A 19,967-nucleotide genomic window follows, 5' to 3' on the forward strand; every position below is an offset into this window, starting at 1 on the left:
CACTAGCACCCATGTCAACAGGCAACACACAATCAATCCTGTTACTCCAGCTCCAGGAGAGCCGATGCCTTCTTCTGGCCTGAGTGGGCACCCATAGACAGGCATACAAATAAAGATGAAATTAAATTAGAGAGAAAGAGAGAGAGAATGCGCACAAACAACAATAAAACACAATTCACCATTATTAACTGACCACCCAGAAGACCATACAGATGACTGGCTTCATAAAGGACTACCTCAAGAGAACCACCAAGAGTGCTAAAGAAACAGCCCAGTTACCGGTGTACAAAACACTTACTTGGAGTTAATACATGTCAAGTCCAGGTTAGTTTTTAACCTAATATAAAGCAATGCATGTGTGTCAATCACTGCAGGTTTTTAAATAACCTAAATGGTTAATCCATAAAAGTAATTAACTGTAATCAGATTTATATAATAGAATAAGTCTTTCTCAACTGTTTTACATTTTTATAATTTAAAAAAGGCAAAATAAAACAAATAATATCTTGAAATTAATGATGCAATGAATAGGAGATTAAGTCAGATTATAAAATAATTGGAAACGTTCTAGAAATCATCACAGTCACCTTACCCATTCTAACACTGAGGAAACAAATTCTAAAAATTCTTTTCAAAAGACAACTATGCATCAGACAATGCTCTATCATGAACACATACAGGCCAAGAGATGAGTAAAAGCAGGTGAAAAGACAGAGAGATTAGGAAATATAAATATCAGTAATTTGCCGGGCGTGGTGGCGCACGCCTTTAATCCCAGCACTCAGGAGGCAGAGGCAGGCGGATTTCTGAGTTCGAGACCAGCCTGGTCTACAGAGTGAGTTCCAGGACAGCCAAGGCTACACAGAGAAACCCTGTCTCGAAAAACCAAAAAAAAAAAAAAAAAAATCAGTAATTTGGACAAAGGAAAACCATCACAGGGCGGAAGCCCGAGTCTACTGTGTAACCTAACCAAGTCTAAATCCTAACTATGATTTACCAGGCTTTGTTTCCTCATCCATACAATGAGTTCGCCGTACCTACACCATAGGGTTCCTTGTATTAAATGAGTTCATTGATTTCATAAATTAATTTGCTCAGTTCAGTACCTGGAAAAACACTCGTGGGAAATTTTATCAAAATTCATTATCTGATATTCAAGATACCAGTTAAAATCACAGCAATGTTTAAGGACCACTCTTAAGTATAAATTGAATCCTTGGACATACACATTCGTTTTGTTGTTCTTTTGGGGGAGGGGGACACTGCTTCATAGACTTCAAAATTCACACTATCTTAACAACCTATGTTCCTACATATATCCTAAGAGAACACTTAGCACATATGTGCCAGGAGCACAAACAAGTACATTCATGACAGCAAATACTTGGAAATAATTCAAATAATCTTGGGAAACAAAATACAGTGTGGTAACAAAAGAAGTGTTACATAAGAACACCAAGGAATTTTAAATGCATGTTAAAAATACTTAAGTACGCAGCTACAGAGATGGCTCAGTGGTTAAGTGCGCAGTGCTGTTACAGAGTTCTCTTCCCAGTACCCACATCAAGCAGCCCACAACTGCCTGTGACTCAGTCTAGAAAATCTAATACCTTCATAAGATGTTTATAAAATAGATACCATATATATACTGTAGTATATATAATAATATACTATTGGGAGTTTTAAAAGGTCAGCCAGGCGTGGTGGCTCACGCCTTTAATCCCAGCACTTGGGAGGCCGAGGCAGGCAGATTTCTTAGTTTGACGCCAGCCTGGTCCACAAAGTGAGTTCCAGGACAGCCAGGGCTACACAGAGAAACCCTGTCTCAAAAAACAAAACAAAAAACAACAACAAAATCAAGGTCTATGGGGGTTAAGAGAACACTGGCTGCTCTTCCAGAGTTCAATTTCCAGCAAGCACCTGGTGGCTCATAACCATCTGTAATGGGATCCGATGCCCTCTTCTGGTGTGCATGAAGACAGCATATTCATACACATAAACAAATAAATAAATAAATCTTTAAAAATATTTTTTACAAATCTATGATAAACACGTAAGTAAATATATTCCTTTAATAGAGATCACAAAGCAATGAAGCCCTACTTAAGCATATTGTGGGGTGGTAAAATATATGAGCATTTTATCTGCAGGTATACATTAAGTGCTAGCACTGATGGATGTCAGGAGACTGAACTGTTTCCCATGGAGTAAGGGATGGTTGTGACATACTATGAACAGTGCTTGCGTCTTCTGCAAGAACAAGTGCACTTAGCTGCTGAACCATCTCTCCAGCTCCTATATACTTACTTAGGAGCCGGGCAGTGGTGGCGCACACCTTTGATCCCAGCACTAGGGAAGCAGAGGCAGGCAGATTTCTGAGTTCAAGGCCAGCCTGGTCTATAGAGTGAGTTCCAGGACAGCCAGGGATATACAGAGAAACCCTGTCTCGAAAAACAAACAAACAACAAACAAACAAACAAACAAAGATACTTAAGGACAGAGTAGAAAGCAGTCTAGCATCAAGTTTGTGATCTTTCTGCTCAGGCTCCTTACTGGCTAGAACTACAAAGGATACACTACCTCACCCTGCTCAATTTCCTTATTTTTAAAGGAGGACTAATGGTAAACACCACTTAAGAGTTATTTCAGGGGTGGGGGGGCTGCTTTTTCTTTTCCTCAGAAGAACTAGGCAGTGGTGGTGCGTACCTTTAGTACTAACAACTCAGAAGTTTTACTGTTTCTTAACTTTCCCAAGCCTCGTTTCGAATCAATAGGCAAGAAAAATACAAAATGAATCTAAGGCTTTGAATTATCATTAAAAGAAACTTGTATTCTTTGGAAATTAACACCCTTTCACAGGCTTTCAAAAAAATTAAAGTCCTGGGGTGATGGCTCAGTGAATAAGAGTGCTTGCTGTGCAAAGCATGAGGATCTGAGTTCAAATCCCTAGCATTTGCATAAAGTCTGTCTACCCACATTATCTATAACCCCGCACTGTGGAAGGCAGAGAGAGAGAAGGATCCTCAGAGCTTGCTGCCTGACAGCTTAGGTCCAGGGTCAATGGGGAAATAAGATGGAGAATGCTGGAGCAGAACATTACACATCCTTCTCTGGTCTAGACACACACACACACACACACACACACACACACACACACACACACACACGGGGGAGGGTGCGGGCTGGGGAGGTCACCAGAGACAAACAGACAGAGACATGCTGCCCTGGAATTTACTATCAGCAAAAACTATCCTGAAATTTGCAATTGTCAACTTAAAATTCTCTTGCCTCAGCCTTGTAAATTCTAGGATCCCAGCTGTACACCAACTATATGATGTTATTTGTAATATTAAAGAGTTGGAAACCTAGCATTCACTAAGGAGAATATAAGATATGTCAGCCTCTTATACAATATGATGAAATATTACAGTATTAGTGAGGACTATTAAAAATATACAGATAGCTGGGGGGGGGGGTGCCTTTAATCCTAGCACTCAGAAGGCAGAGGCAGGCAGATCTCTGAGTTGGAGGCCAGCCTGGTCTAAGGAATGAGTTTCAGCACAGCCATGGCCACACAGAGAAACCCTGTCTCTGGAAAACCAAACCAAACCAAAGAAACAGTCTTTATATTAAATGTATCAAGTAGGAATTAATAAATAACTCTATTGCTTTTTGACCTATTAAAATCTAATGTTAATAACTTTATATTTACATTTAAAAAGAAAACTATATTCAAATAAAGTTTATGTATATGAAAGGTCTATAGAGGTTTCATAGTTACTTTTTTTAGTAGATTTTTCTTCACTTTAATTGCTCTTGTCCTCAAAGTCATTTAAAAATATCTATCTTACTCTTTTGGAGACAGAGTAACAAATATGTAAACCAGGCTGGCCTCAAACTCAGAGATCCACCAGCAAGTCTGCATCTTGCTAGAACTGTTTTGCCTATACTTCCCTAATGTATCAACTAAATGCATCTAAGGCAGGATAGATGCAATAATGGGATGAGCTGAAGTTAATCAGTAACTACAAGACAAACTGTCCTTTTCCTTTGATCTGTACCAGAGGACACACAGCACACACTCTACAGATTCAGACTCAAAGCAGTCCAGTCTGTATGTGAAATATCAGACTCAGAAGAAAAGCTGCCAAGGAAAACAAAGGGTGGCTAAAGGTTTCATTCATTCTCTCTCTCTCTCTCTCTCTCTCTCTCTCTCCCTCCCTCCCTCCCTCCCCCCCCCAAACACAAAGTTAAACTATACGCTGGTTTGATGCATTTATTAAGGTTATTTGCTACATGTTCTCAACTTCTACCTAGTATTTTTTAGTCAAACAAGCCTCAAAGTATGTACATTCACCTAATTTATCAATAAACTTCCAATTAACTCCTAAAGCAAGCACAGAGTTACATATCTAAGAAAGTTATTCTTGAGTTAAAAAATTAATTATATCAGAATAGCAGGCTAAATATCAGGAACTAATGATAATATATACTAATTTTTTTTGCTACAGTTGTTTATGACCAAAAATGGCAGCTTACATATAAGTTGACAGACTTTTGGTTGGCCCAATTAAAAATAAAATTTTAACAGATTAAACCAATAACAGTGAACTGGCTCGCAAATCTTTCTTCCCAGTAAAAGATCTCCGCTGGATCACAGCTTACAAGAACATGAACTGTTTACCTCCTGAAATAACCGAAACTGAAAAGCACCATTTCTGCCAAGGAAGTCAACTTTTGACCCCTATGCTGGGATATTGAACGCTCTTGAGTTGAAACTGTACAAAACGTGTCCTTTTCCACCTAAAATGATGAGCTCAGAAAGGCAGTAAGCCCATTTTAAGAGCCCCTAGGCAGGAAGTGGTGGTACACGCCTCTAATCTGTGGGAGAAGACAGAAAGATCTCTGAGTTCCAGGCCAGACTGGTCTAAGAGCGAGTTCCAGTACTATACAGAGAAACCCTGCCTCGAAGGAAGGAAGGAAGGAAGGAAGGAAGGAAGGAAGGAAGGAAGGAAGGAAGGAAGGAAGGAAGGAAGGCAGGCAGGCAGGCAGGCAGGGAGGGAGGGAGGGAGGGAAGAAGGGAGGGAGGGAAGAAGGGAGGGAGGGAGGGAGGGAGGAAAGAGAAAGAAAAAGAGGAAAAGAGAGAGAGGAAGGGGGGAGGAGGGAGGGAGGGAGAGAAGAGAAGAGAAGAGAAGAGAAGAGAAGAGAAGAGAAGAGAAGAGAAGAGAGAAGAGATCAGTTCCAAATCCAAAGCTTTAACAGGCTCCCAGAAAAAAAAAAAAAAGCTTTTTATAGATAGGTAACGGTTTGTTTTAGGTTTTTTGGTTGGTTGGTCGGGTTTTTGGTTTTTCCAGACACTGTTTCTCTGTATAGTCTGGGCTGTCCTGTTCCTCTGTAAACCAGAACTGGCCTCAAACCCAGAGACCCACCTGCCTCTGCCTCCAGAGTGCTAGGATCAAAGGCATGTACCACCAAGCCTCTGCTTGTTTTCTTTAATGAAGCAAAAAAACAAAAACAAAAACAAAACAAAACAAAAAAACGATACAGAACTAGAACTTTATCTCTCTGGTCTTCCCAATACATGTTCTGTATCTGCCTCTTCTTTCCAGTCTTTACTCAAAACATGAAAGCAAAATTTCACAGTATACTAGCATTAATTTGTTTGTTAGATAAAAGGTAGAGAGGCAGGCAGATCTCTGTGAATTTGAGGCCAGCCAGGGCTACATAATGAGACACTGCCTCTCTCGAAAGAAGATAAATAAATAAATAAAGTCCTCATTCCAAGTATCACAGACACAGATTTCATTGATCTAATGACTCTCGTTCGCGACTGTTAGGGTACAGTTAGGATACCAAACCTGTCATAGAAAATAACTAAATGCTGGAGAATAATATACCATTTTACCTGTATTCTGTGTTAACTTCTGAAACTAAATGTGTTAGATTAACAGGGTTTTGATAAGTGACCAAGTAAGAATGACTTCCTGGTGTTCCTGGTCAGTAAGTAAAGCTCTAGAGACTGGCATGATGTTAACAGGTTCCTTATGGAGCTCCTGAAGTTAGCATTCAAGTTCAGTAGCTTTCTGTTCACTAATCCATGCTGATGGGGTCGGATGCTAGTCCCCTTATTGTCCCCACCTAACTGGAGGGTATAGAGATTATTTAAACCAAACAAGTCTGAGAAGAAGCTGGAATAAATAGATAGGAGGACTTCTCCTCCTAATGACAATAAAACGGTTAGTAATCCCAACTTGTTTCTGAATGTACCTATCTGGTTGTTTGCAAATTTTATTCCTTTTTATTCAAAATCCGTGTGTTTGTGTTGCCATGGTATCAGGCAGCATTTGCTTAAATATGTCAAAAATAATATAATTAGCAAAATCAAGAGAGTATATGTCCCACTGATAACTTTAAACAAATCATGCACTACTAGCACATTAGAAGAACCCATAATGCTTAGTTCAAATTCCTTCCATTACAAATAAGCCAGCTTCATTCACCCTCGGTCACAGAATTAGAAGAAAAGCATGTCTCTCAGGGCACAAAACAGTTAAAAATTAAATACATACGCACGTGACCTCTGAATGGTCACTTTAATCCTAAATATAATGCAGTATTTCAAAAATTCTGGCTAACCTAAAACATTTTTTCTAAACAAATCATTTCTACTTTACCACCCAGCACATTTTAAATCTGAATAAAATTTCATTTTCTATAAAAATGGTATTATAATTGGTATTATAATTTTCAGAGAACTGAACAGACATTTCAAAGCCTAAGTATTCTCATATACTATTTTTTCTTTTGTATATAATTTAATTTAAAAAAAGTGACCTTCCTAGACAATCTCAAGGATAAAACAGCAGATACAGATTAAAAAAATTAAAGGTCAATCTCCATACTGTTCCAAAAAAAAAACCAGAACAAATTCCAACAATATTAGACTAGTAAACATTAATGTATACCATTCCTTGGATATACAATAATAACTAAAAGTAACATTTTAGAATGATAACTCAAACATAGCAAAAATATTCACATATATTAATCTACCGTATCATTCAACTATGAAATTCCACTCAGAAAAGGGGTGAGGGTGTGTTGCATTTGTGTGTGTATAAATATTAACTATGTAATTCTTAAATAAAGCTTTTCACACAGTGCTTGAAATGATGTGAAAAAAATCCAAAATACGAACATCATATTTTGTCATATGTAAAGGACACAATTACATAACAAATGTTAGTCCTTGCTATCTCATGGTAGCACAACAAATAAGTTGTCTCTGAACTAGTTTTCTTGCATGAGTGGGTAAACTATTTTCCAAATTGGCAGTTTTGAAGGTTAGAGAAGAAATGTAGACCTCTGAGTATCAACCTTCCCAACATTTAGTGAGACCTACTAGTCACCTTACCCTAATCAGAGCTAGGTTGTCAGTCCCTCTTTCCCCCCACAGTCTTCTCCCTCCACCAGCAACAGCATACAGTGAGGAAGCCTATACTGTTTACCCTTTCCCCAACAATGGGCTTCTTTATTCCTAACAGTTTATTATAGTTGGCACCATGGAGAAGCTGTAAAGAAAGAAACTTTCAAATCTTTTAAATCAATCAGATAAATGAGTACCTTTTGTTGATACAGTGCATAGCTCAGAGCCCAACACAATGATTATCCAGGAGTATCCAGAATAGTTTTAGGTCTCAACTATTATATCTAGAACTTGAGAAAATATAACATGTCAAAAATGAAGCCAATTTTGGCCTTAGGAAATAAAAGGGTAAATCTTCTTTAAAAGATAATATAATTTATTTTCCCATAATTTTTGGGCCTATTTTCTAACAAAGCCAAATGATCCCTAATGTAAAAAGTCTCACACACACACACAAGTGTATAACAAGCATTATGAAAGAAGAAGCAATAACAGACATAAAAATGTGTAAATGAGGATGATTTCTGAAATCTGACTATAAGTACGGATCAAGTACACAATAATACAGGACGATAGAGTGTTGGAGATCACGGCATAATTGAGTCTTCTGGAGGAAAATTATTTCCACAAGTTTTTTGTTTTGTTTTGTTTTATTTTTTTGAGCATGTTAGGTTAGCATAGTTTAAAACATACAATTCAAAATCAAAAGCCTTCTATCAGAAAGGAGAAGTGAAGATGAACAAGCATTGAGCTCCACTGACTTCTAAACAAATTTTACATTATGTATCTATCCATGATACCCACATGAACATAATTACCTGAATAATTGTTACACAGCTTCCCAATGTTTCCTTCTATTAAGCTCTAGAATACTTTCTAACTATATGTATAATGTATGCATAATCATATACATATATTAGACAAATGGAATTAAATACACATACTCACATAATGCCACTGCGAGGTACATTTTTAACGAAGTACTATATGATAGATATAACCACAAATTTTACTTTTGACAGGAAAAATGGTTCTAACACAGATTATACTACCACAAATTTATCTCAAGTGATCCAATTTTAATTAACCTAGTCTAAAATTACTGTAAATTCCAGCTTGCTATTAAAAAGCCTAGTTCTGACATGGCAGGTGGTTCTGACTGATGTGCACACAGTAAACAAAATGCTTGGTTTCTCAGCTACTTGACTCCTCCCAGCGCTTTGGTCAGACTGGCAAAGGCTATGCAGTGTTATATGCAGTCAACAACAAATTACCAAGGCCCTATGCATTCCATAATATATACTTAAGAGTTCAAATTTGTATTTTAAAGGCTAATCCATTATATATAAGGTACATCTTTACTGGAAACATTTGGAGCATCAGAAAATAAAGTATTAACCTCAAAAATAAAATTATATTGCTCGTTCCTTTATCTGTGGCATAAAGCAGTCTACTTCTAGAGCATGCTTACTGTCTTTTGAAAAATCTAATTAAAAAATGTTTTAGTACATTTATTTGTGTGGTTGTTTTGAATGTAGGGGTACATGGAGGTCAGAGTACAACTTGTGGGAGCAGGTTCGACCATGTAAGTCCTTGAAATGAAACTCAGGTCATGAGGTTGCAAGGTGTAAAGTGCCTGTACCAGTTGAGCCATCTGACCTGCCTAAAAAAATCTTATTTTTAAACATGAATTTGAAACAATCTAAGGCTTCATCCTATCCTCATTCATTTTTCCCTCATTTGACTTATCACTGTTAAGATGCCCTTTACATTTTTATATAATACATCTTCCACTAATTCCTGATTAGATATGTAAGAACCTCAGTTACCTATTTCTACACACACACAAAATCTAAATTCAAATAATGGTTTTTCAAAATGAGGGCCCTAAAAGGCCCTACTACATTTTAGCATAATGGCTATCAATTTTTAGAAGTTAACACGATCTTCTGAGAAATTGATTATAGTCATCTTCTTAAAAAGGCTAGAAACAAAGAAAAAGATGAAGCAATAAAGTGTTAAGAATAATTTCTACTGTAATCAAATCCCTATGCAGGATAGTTTAAGAAAAGAGAGAAAAGAAAAAAAATTAAAACAAGGCCATTTTAAACCAAACCTAAGCCCAAAAGGGCTCTACTGAATCTCTCTTGTTTTTTCCTAATGTGTGATTACAAATAATGAGTTTTCATTTCAAAACTTCACCTCCTTCCTATGTTAAAGATGAGATCTACAATGACCAGATTAAAAGGGACATTCCAAGAAATCCACTTTGTGGTTGAGCTAAGGCACAAGTAAGCAGTGTCAGCTTGAGCAGCCATGATTGGCAGATGAACATAATCATTTCTTCACGTTCATTAACCACCACCACCCATTTTTGCCCCATGAAAAAGCTCTCAGAGATCACCCTTTTACTACCCAAACTAACAGTTACAAGGCTCCTCAGGACAATGTATTAATATAGCAGTATATCGTTGTGAAAACAATTTTAAAAATCTGAATGAATAATTTCCCAGTTGCCCATAAGTACATTTGGGAGGGGGGCTGTTTGAAAGCATCGGTATCTTGAGAATTAAAACAATCATTAATATTTTTTCATTTTAGTTCAACAACGGCTCTATCCACTGAGATCTCTTTCATACACTGACTTGCACTTTCAATTTACTATAGTACCAAAAAAAAAAAGGCCTGTTTGGAAACAATATATTCTACATTTGCTTTAATCCACATCCATCATTTGTTCTTTGGCTGTAGTAAGGCAATACTACTTTCTAAATTATTAAAATGGTAAGACATCTTTCCCCAACTCTAAAATAGATCTTAAGATTTTTTTCCCAGCTGCTTTATTGCAAGATACTAATAAAAGTTCCCGTCATTCCCTTCAGCATTTCCGCAGTTTTTCTCCCAGCCCAGCATTGAGACAGGGTTCTTGATCTCGCTCAAAATAGATCTAGTCTGCGGAAGGCAGTGACAGTGTACTGCACTGTGAATGGACAGCCAGGTATTTTATGAATGGAGGCGATCACGTGATCCCAGCACCTCCCCGAACTGATATTTCCCACATAACTGTGTCAACATTCTGAGAACTGGGGTAGTTGTTTGTGTGTGCGCGCGTATGTTCCAAATTTTAATCTAAAACTTCAAATTCTCCTCACTTACTGAACCCAAAAATCTACACAAGGACAAACAAGCTTCGAGTGGTTTTCTTAGGAAATCCTTTCAAGTTGTCCAAGGTGATGGATGTTTAATTATTTTTTTTTATGAATGAAGTGTGCTATGCAAATGAGGGCGATTCACAAAAAGAGAGAACATGGCGGCCACTTCTGCTTCTAGACTGCACTGACTGCAGCAATCCACCTCCTTCCACACCCGCTCCTCAATGCGTGCTTTTCAAAAAAAGGGGGGGACGTTGCTCGGCATTTTTCTGCTATTTTATGATAAACGGGCTTCGACACTGGCCTTTAAAGCCTTCTCGAAAAGATCTGACTTGAGGAATGCACTTTATTTAAAGGAATGCATCCTAAGGACTAGACTTCATTTTCTTCATAGCCCTCCAAATACAAACAAAACTTGAATTCAATTACAGAAAAAACAGACACCAAAATTCGGCCCCAAATTAACTCTCAACAGGAAACTCTTACAGCGCCATTATTCCTTCAAGTGGCTGCTACATTAAAGCAAAATATTTAAAAGGCACGGTGATTCGTTTGGAAAACCTAAGGACAGTCCAAATAAGCAAAAACTTATGGATCAAGCTCTGATGAAGTCACCAATGTGTTCGGCAATGTAAACCGTACTTTTTCACAGACGGAAGCCAAACCCTAGCATTCAAAAATTTTAATTACTCTGTTCTTGATTAAGACGGGTTCAATACTCTCGGAAGGTAAAAAAAAAAACACAATAGCTCAACATCGCCCACACTCCAGGTGTCCTTAATCCTATTTAATTCTTAAAATGTTTCCCTAACCCTATCTTTTTACTAGAATAGTATAGGTCATAAGTTTAAAAAGTGGGGCGGGGGGCGAAGGCTTAATCGGTATTTAGGAGTCACTGAATCATCGAATTAGGATTCAAGAGCAGTTTGCGGCTGGAGGTGCTCCCACACATTAGTTTCTGAGCGAAATAGCTGTAAAGGCAGGGTGGCTGGATGTTCAAGGGGGGGTGGGGGGCGAGTTTGACGCCGGAGTGAAGGGCAGGCAAAGGGTAGTTTCTACTCCACTTTGAGCTACCCACATTATTACTCCGTCTCGGAGACGTCCGATTGCTACGCCGCCTCTGCACTGCACTCGATACCCTTCCCCAAGCAGAGAGGCGAAAATGCACGAATGGAAAGGGGTGCTGCCATTAAAGAAAATGGCCCGACACATCGGGCATCTATCACCTCCCGGGCGGGACGGGCTGGGGGGAGGGGGCTGCCCCCCGGGCTCAACCAGGCCAGGGCTCGCTTACTCGTTGTCAGAAGTCGCCGTCTCCTCGCTCATCTTTCCCTCACCGTGATCCGCTCAGGAGATGGAGGAGCAACAGCAGGCAGGGAAGCAGCGGCAGCGGCGGCACCGAGGGGCGGCGGGCGACGACGGCCGGCGGGGCGCGCGGGCAGCGGCTCGGGGGCCTCACCATGGTGGATGCCTCACTCGGAGCGGTGCCCCGCGAGCCGGGCAGCCCGGCCACCCCCGCAGGGGGGCGGCGGCAGCAAGCGCGGCCGTGGCGACCCCAGCGGTTCGCCGCGCCGAGGTCGGGTGCGAAGCCGAGACGGCGCGGGCGACTGCGGGCGCTGATGGGGACGCGGCCGGTGGCTGAGGCGGTGCTGCTCTCAGGGGCGCGGCGACGGGCGGGCGGCGGGAGCCGGCGGGGGGCAGCCGAGCGCTGGCTGCGGGAGGCGGCGCGGTCCCGCCGAGGTGCCGCGCACCATCTCCCGCCTGGCCGCCGGCTGCCCGCGCGGCGCGCCTGGTCGGCCCTCAGGGGCTGCCTCGGACGCGCTCCAGCTGAGGGGCAGCAGGCAGGGCGCGAGGCGAGCGTCGGAGCCCGAGGGCACAGTGCCGAGCGGAGGCGAGGAGGGCCGAGATCAGCGCTGCTCGGCGGCCCGCTCCTCACGCCCGCGAGAGGGGAGCCGCGAGGGGGGCGGCGGAAGCGCTCACGCCGCCCGCTCCTTCCGCCGCTCGAACCGGGGGCGCCCGCGGGAGAGGCAGGCGAAGTAGTCCCTCGCGACTTCTGGGCCGGCGGGGCTCGCGCGGGAGCGGTCGGGCGGACGTGGGGCGCGGCTGCGAGCCGGAGGCGCGGGGCCTCTGAGGGGTGGGGGGGGGGAACCTAAAAGCCGCGGCCCGCAGTCGAATCACTGCAGCTCCGGATCGTGGGCAGCATAACAAGTTTCAGAAAAGTAGTTCCCTCCTCCCCTCGCTTCCCAAATCGTCGGGCAGCGGGAGCGGGGCGAGGAGGGTGGCGGAGGGATATGTCGCTGCACTGCATCGCGCGCGTGTGCGTGCGCGCGCTCCAAACTCTTGGCACGCCGAGGAAAGGGGGCGGGGGTGGGAGCTGTGAGCCGAGCTGCTCCGGGACTGGCATTGTTGCGACGCGCAAGTCCCCGTTACTCGGCCTGAAATATCCGGGTTGCCGGGACGAGCGGGCAGCACACCGTGTGCTCGGGGAAGAAATCGAGAGGCCACTCCGTTCTGCTCAGTGCGCGTGCACGCGCGCGCGTGTGTTGTGTTTTTCTTGCAAAGAATGGAACTGGCATGAGTTCATCTCTTAGTGGGGGTTACAGGCCAGGACTGCAAAGCGAGCTCCTCCTGCTGTCCCTCTAGTTGCATTGCTGCAGTTCCCTTGCTTCTTGCACAAGGGTAGTTGTGTGCGTGTGTGTGGGGTGTGTGTGTGTGTGTGTGTGTGTGTGTGTAGAAAGAGTTGGTTTCAATTCCTCGCAGCGCGATTCTCACTGCGCAAACAGCTTGCAATGCTGGGCATTCATCTCTGGAAGCACGAGTGCTTGTTAATGGAGAACGGCTTCCATTGAAGCCCGGGGTAGGCGGGTTACATGAATCTGGCGCATCCAGCAGCACAGGAAATAACTCCCGCTGCGAGCGAGGTTGCATAACTATAGCGCAGGAGAAGTCTGTGTGGCACGAACTTTGGCGAACGGAGGCGGAACGGTTGTTGGATAGGCAGCTGTCACGTTTGCATTGTCAGAGGACAATGTATGCAATCATCCCAAAAGATCTTTTTTGCACAAGAACCTTCTAAGGTTGAGGGCTGGAGCCTGGGATCTTTGTGACCTGAGGGCTAGGAACTCCTAGCTCTATAAATTCTATTATCTTGTCTCTTAAGATGTCAGCCTATACACAAGATGGCCTGGGGGACTGACTCCCTAGCGCTCCTAAGTTCCTGTGGCGTCTCCCTAGGCGGTTTTGCGATAGGCTTTTCACTTTGTTCTCAAGTTTACTTAACCTCCTGGGAAGGAAGCTTCCTGTTCCAGCCACCTTGAGAGGTAGAACAATTCCAAGGGAAGAAGTCCGGCGGGCCTCCTAAGGAAACCGTCACTCTTCAGCCAAGGGTTTCCAGGAATCCTCAGAATTGCTGCTCTCCGAATGAGCACATACTAATGTGCTAACAGTACTGTGCACATAAGAGTGCCTAATGTGTGTTTGACGAAGGAATAAAGGCGCTAACCCAGCCAGCCGTGCACCAAAAACCCATACCGTGGATCACTGAGGTTTCTTTATATAACGTCCAGCCACGTCTGCAGGATTGTTCATCGTAGGAACAAGTGGGGATGGGAAAAAGGAGTGAGTGAGTGGAGCTTGGGAAGAGATCTCCACCCCTACCATTTTGAACTTGATCTTAGGATGTGAAGAACCTGAACTCCAGAGTGTAGGTGCTAGTCTGTTCTCCAGGTACTAACTGGCTTTGCCCACTCATGTTTAAATCCGGGCCAGACTGGCAGCTAATGTGGAGGCTGGGGTAGGAGGATTCCAAGTTCAAGGTCTGCCTGGGTTACAGAACCAGTTCAAGGCTAGCCTCCTTAATTTAGCAAAACCTTGTCTCAATATAAAAATTTAAAATGAAAAAGGGGCCAAAGTTCTAACCTTGTTAGTGGAAGGCCCAGGGTTGGAGTGGGGGGAGGTAGACATAAAACCCTCAGCTAAATCCCCAATACTGAGGTGGGAGGGGAGAGCTTGATCGCCCAGAGTCTGTTCTTAAGTAACTCACTTAAATTCTGTCTAGTTTATGTGGCTAATAGCATCTATTTCACAGAGCTTTTATATGGATTAATGGGCTAGCAACACACATAAAGCACTTAGTACAAATTCTGAGGTGGTAGTATGTCCAGTTCTCACTATAATTTTATAAAACAGAAGTTCTAAAGCCCATGTCAAAGTGATGGCATGTGAAGGTTAATTGAAAAGCACTCGGCATTGTGCAGTCATTCAACAAATAACCATCTGTCGTTTCCTGTGCACCCCAGTAGACACATGGCCTGGCCCTTGGTAAGCCATCAACAGTGATAACCATCAGAGTTATGATTGAGGACAAAGTTAGCCATTTGCAAAGGCAGCTTTCTCTTTTGAGGAGACACAGCTGTCTGAGGCTCCTGTGCAGCCCAGAAATCATCAGAACTGACTTTTGGGTAAGATGAGAAAACTGTCTTTATCCTACACCAAGTAATGTGCTGTCCACACATACATACATACATACACACACACATACATAGAGAGAGAGAGAGAGAGAGAGAGAGAGAGAGAGAGAGAGAGAGAGAGAGAGAGAGACTGGTCAACAGCCTAAATGAATGTGTAGGTGGTGGTCAAGCTACCAACTCTTTTTAGTTAAGATCCTTCTGTGTCCATCTTAAGAGGACCTTGTAGTCCCCACCACTTACCAGTAGTTGACGATCTTACTTACCTTTAATATTATATATTGCCCACTCAAGTTTCAATCATTCTAGGCCTGACTGACACACCCCTATGATTCCAGCTGATATAGAGGCTGAGGTCAGAGGATTGAAAGTTCAAGGACTGCCTGGCTTACAGAACCAGTTTAATATATATTGTACATTAAAATATTGTTTAACTGTGGAACAGAAGTGATCTTACAAGGATGCTCAGAGCCTAGTGCCTGGGTCTTGAAGTATAAAAATACAAAAGATATGTCCCAGTGGCGTGGGGCAAGAAGACCTCTGCTACTGCAAACTCTTTAAGCGTCCACCAGGGGCCCAAGCTCCAGGACACTGGATGACTCGATGCAGAGTTTGCTACTGTGTGGGCCTGAGAGCAGTCCCACTAGCCTCGGAACCTGCTTTGGTATTGGTGGGAGAAGTGGGTGAGCTGGTAGAACTCTTTCATCAGTGGAAGTCTGATGGCAGAGTCTTGCAACATCTTCATCTACCTGGTAGCATTTGCAGTCCACTATCATGTGGCTTTATCTCAAGCAGTAGTCTCCAAAGTGAACACCGAACAACAATGTGACCCAGTCCATCTGTCTCAAGAATCTGCATGTAAGTCCACAGACTTGCCCCATGGGACTACCTTTGAAGACCAGGCTAAAGGGCCTGCAGAGTCTTCCCCTGATTTGAACTGCCCCTGCCAGTTACTTCAAAATAAAAGACCAAAGAGATTGAGAACTCAAGATTGGCTATAGGTAAGTGTGATGGTTTGTATATGCTTGGCCCAGGGAGTGGCACTATTAGGAGGTATGGCCTTTTTGGAGATGTGTCACTGTAGGCGTGGGCTTAAGACCCTCACCTTAGCTGTCTGGAAGTCAGTCTTCCACTAGCAGCCTTCAGATGAAGACGTGGAACTCTCAGCTCCACCTGCACCGTGCCTACCTAGGTGCTACCCTTCTCCTACCTTGATGATGATGATCTGAGCCTCTGAACCTGTAAGCCAGACCCAATTAAATGTTGCCCTTTATAACTTGCCTTGGTCGTGGTGTCTACTCACAGCAGTAAAACCCTAACTAAGACAGTAAGTATATTTCCTTCACTATTTTATACCGAAATGTTCTCTATAAAGGTCTTTTCCACTCATCTTCTGTGGATGCCTCTTTTTGTACTTCTTTTCCAAAGTGCTGAGGATCAAACCCAGAATCTTGTGTGAACTAAGCAAGAGCTCTGCCTTAGACTCTCCCCCCACCCCCCAGCTCTGAGTAGCGAGGCCCTCAGCTCGAGGCTCTGGTCGTCATGGCTGTAGTATGCCCAACAGCTCTCCTTTTCCAGAAGTCCACTGTTTGAGTCCTTCACAGTCTTCCGCTTTCTTTGCAAGCACCTTGTCATCCTTTCTCCTCATACATTCGTAACTAAAGCCATCGCTCTAACCAGCATCAAAACCAAACAAACCAAAACCCCAAACCAGCCTCTCCTGTATGTGAGAAGCTGCAGACATCACAGTTACACCTTAAGGTCCAGCTCTGGCGGTTGCTACTAGTCAAGGATTCTAAGGCTAGGTTCTGGCTCTTCAAGGGAGGGGACATTTGTATTTGCTGGGTTGTTTTTCTCTGAGGGTGGGGTTGAGGAAGAAGGCTGGCCACAATAGTTGGTTCCCACAGTTGGCAAGCTTTCTGTACTTTGTCTTCGGCTTCTTAAAGTTGGCCACAGCCACCAAACACCAACGAGTTGCAAGGTAGTGCAGGGGATTCTCAGCCTGAGGGTAAGGTACTTACATAACGGTAGCAAAACTACAGTTATCAGAGATTGTAACAATAGCAACATTACAGTTAGGAAGTAGCAACAAAATCATTTTATGGTTGGGGAACTGTATGTATTAAAGGGTCACAATGTTAGGAAGGCTGAGAACCACTGGGGTCATTGCTGTAACCTGGAAGTCAAATGAACCCTTTTCTCTCCCTAGATGGCTTTTGGTTATATTTGTCATATATTCCATTATTCCAGGAAACTGGAATAATTATGAGTAGTGCCAAGGGCCAACAAGAGAGGAGCAAAACCATGATTGTCAAGTGAGACCAGGATGGGATCATTTCAGAAAAGCTAAATCATAGGTGGAGTCAGGTAAAATAGTTCACATGTGGTTGATACATTGCTTGCCAACTTGACAGGATCTATAATCACCTAAGAGACAGGTCTTTGAGGGGTTTTCTACTTAGTTAACTGAGGTGGAAAGACCCACTTTCCCTGGGGGCAGCAGCATCTCATAGGCTGGGGTCCTGGACTGAACAAAAGAGGAAGCACACTGAGGACCAACGCCCATCGGTCTCTGCCTTTTGCTCGTAGATGGCATGGGACGCATTGCCGCAAATACCTGCCACTATGTCTTTCCCAGCACAATTGGCAAAACCTGATATCATAAGCTTTGCTTTCTTAAATCATTTCTTTGGGGATTATTTTCTCACAGCAGTATGAGATGCAACTGATGAAATTGGCAAGGACAGTAAATGGTTCCCTATGCTCTGCCCCTCACAGTCTCCCCACACTGCACTCCATAGTAACCATCTTTCCTATGAAGATGTCTTCTGAGCATCTATCTCTCCTTTCAGCCTTTACTAGTTATACATTATTAATGTATTAATGACCTTTTGGCAGTTATCTTTTTATGAATGTACATTGGTTTCCCTGAGGAAACAGGCTACTTTTCATATTTTTTGGTGTTCTTTTTAGCAGCGGTTTTTGATAACAGAGCTTTTGAGGTAGAAGATTGTGCCAAGGTCTTATCTACACATAAAGGTAAAGCTGTGTAGCCTGACTCTGGGCTGGAACCACAAGTTCCTCACACTTGGATATATAGTGGTTCCACATTTCACACACACGCCATGTCTGGTACTCTTTGCTCTCAGCAGATATTTGTACACTTGGCAAGCCCAAGAGGAGGGAGCCATGCCAACACGTGAGGTTCTCTTAGTACTTAAAGGACTAGTTCCCTTCTGTCTCTGAACCCCACCCCCACCCTTACTTTAGCATTGCTCCCTCATAGCTGCTAGGCATCAATGCTCACACTTTGACTCTATTTTCATGGTGCAATATGCTTTGTATAATGTTTTTCCCTCCCCCTTCTTCTTCTCTCTCTCCCCCTCCCTTCCTCATTCTTTTTTCCTCCCTGTTCTCCCCTTCCTTCTTCCTCCACTCCCTGCCTCCTTCTCTCTCCCTTTCCCTTCTCATCTTCCTCCCTGTTGTCTTCTTTTTCCTTCTCTCCCTCCTTCTCTCTCTCCCTTTCTGTAGGATAATCAATCCAGTGGCTAATGAGCCCTACCCCTCAGTGGAATTACAAAACAGTAACTGCGTTTCTAAATAGTTCCCTTGCCTCTAGCCTGCTTCTCTTCTTCACTGAGTTTCCGTGTTCTTCCAGAATGATGTAAAGTATGAAAGGCAAGTGTGCTATTTTCTATTTCTCCCTAGGGACTGCAATTGTTAGTCTGGTTGTATCCGGTATGTGTGAAATCAGTTTACTTTTAATGGTATAACTGCCTTTTACAGGAAGTTTCCACAAGATTGGGATGAGTACAAGGGAAGTGAGCAGTCTGCGATTTCCTTTATGTTCAGTGTAATCTTGGGAGGGAGGATGCTTAGCAGACCCTTGTTACTAAATAAAGCACTCCCATCTACCACCATCCTCCCAGATGGCTGCTGCTTTCCCATTCCATAAGGGCTGTGCTCCCTTACGGCAGACATGAAGGGTCAAATATGCATCACAAGAGACTTCTAAGGCTATGTGCATGCAATACAAACATTATTAACAGTAGTAAGAAAAGATTCTAGGTAGTTCTCAGATTGTCATTTTATAGCACTAACTTTCCTTTTAGTGAGTAATAACCTTTGTATAGGATTTTAGTGTCCTGTAGGACCTTAGCTTCTTAATGTCTTTGCCCAGTAAGGACCATTACCAACTCCAATTTACAGAGACTTGAGAATTAGACCTCAGGGAGGTTAAGCTACTTGTCTGGGTTTTGTACAGTTAGAGCTGCACCTTTACTACTCTCCCTCCCCAGCTCCCTCCTCTTCTCCCCCCTCCGCCTTCTCTTCCCCATCCCCCTTGCTCCTTCCTGTTTATGTGTTTCAGTGTTTTATAGAATATTTCAAACACAGGCTCCTAGGTAGCACATGCTTCTATTTTGAGTCATTACTCCTTTGGATGCTGGTTTGGCAGGCGAAACCATCTACCTTTAGATAGAAGGGGGATTAAATTCCCTGGTTGTTTTCAATTGGCTTCTATGGTCCTTAAGTTTCTTTATAATCCATCAGCTCTCAGGGCAGGGCCTAGAGACTTCTGAGATCTCTTTTTATAAATGTGTAGCTAAATTAGAGTCTTAGTAGCAAGCATACCTCATCAGAAGGAAAAATCATCTGGGTATCTGGCACCTTTGGGTGATGTCAACAACATTAACGAACATGGTGGCAAGTAGCCATGTGTGGCTATTTATTCCTGAGGTGTACTAGGGCTATTTCAAATGCTCAGCAGACATGTGTTTAGTGTATACTTAACTATAGAACATTTCTATTATCACAGGAAAGCTGTCTTGGACACTTTTGTGTAGAGATGTATATTGCTATAAATAATACAGGGACTTGTTGTTAAAATGGACGTGTAACAATGTTTATGCTTTCAAATGTGTT

General features: G+C 42.8%; 1 protein-coding gene across 1 annotated transcript in view; it reads right to left on the reverse strand.

The window, feature by feature from the left end:
* Positions 1-12,149, reverse strand: part of Spred1 (sprouty related EVH1 domain containing 1) — a 65,052-nt gene extending 52,903 nt beyond the window's left edge. Inside the window, exon 1 of the mRNA XM_021156206.3 lies at positions 11,873-12,149. Coding sequence (XP_021011865.1) covers positions 11,873-11,904 — 32 coding nt within the window. The 5' untranslated portion in view covers positions 11,905-12,149. The remainder of the gene's footprint in view (positions 1-11,872) is intronic.
* Between the last annotated feature and the right edge of the window lie 7,818 nt (positions 12,150-19,967).

Source organism: Mus caroli, unplaced genomic scaffold, assembly GCF_978045245.1.
Source record: "Mus caroli unplaced genomic scaffold, Mus_caroli_1 scaffold_2, whole genome shotgun sequence".
Taxonomy (NCBI): Eukaryota; Metazoa; Chordata; class Mammalia; order Rodentia; family Muridae; genus Mus; species Mus caroli.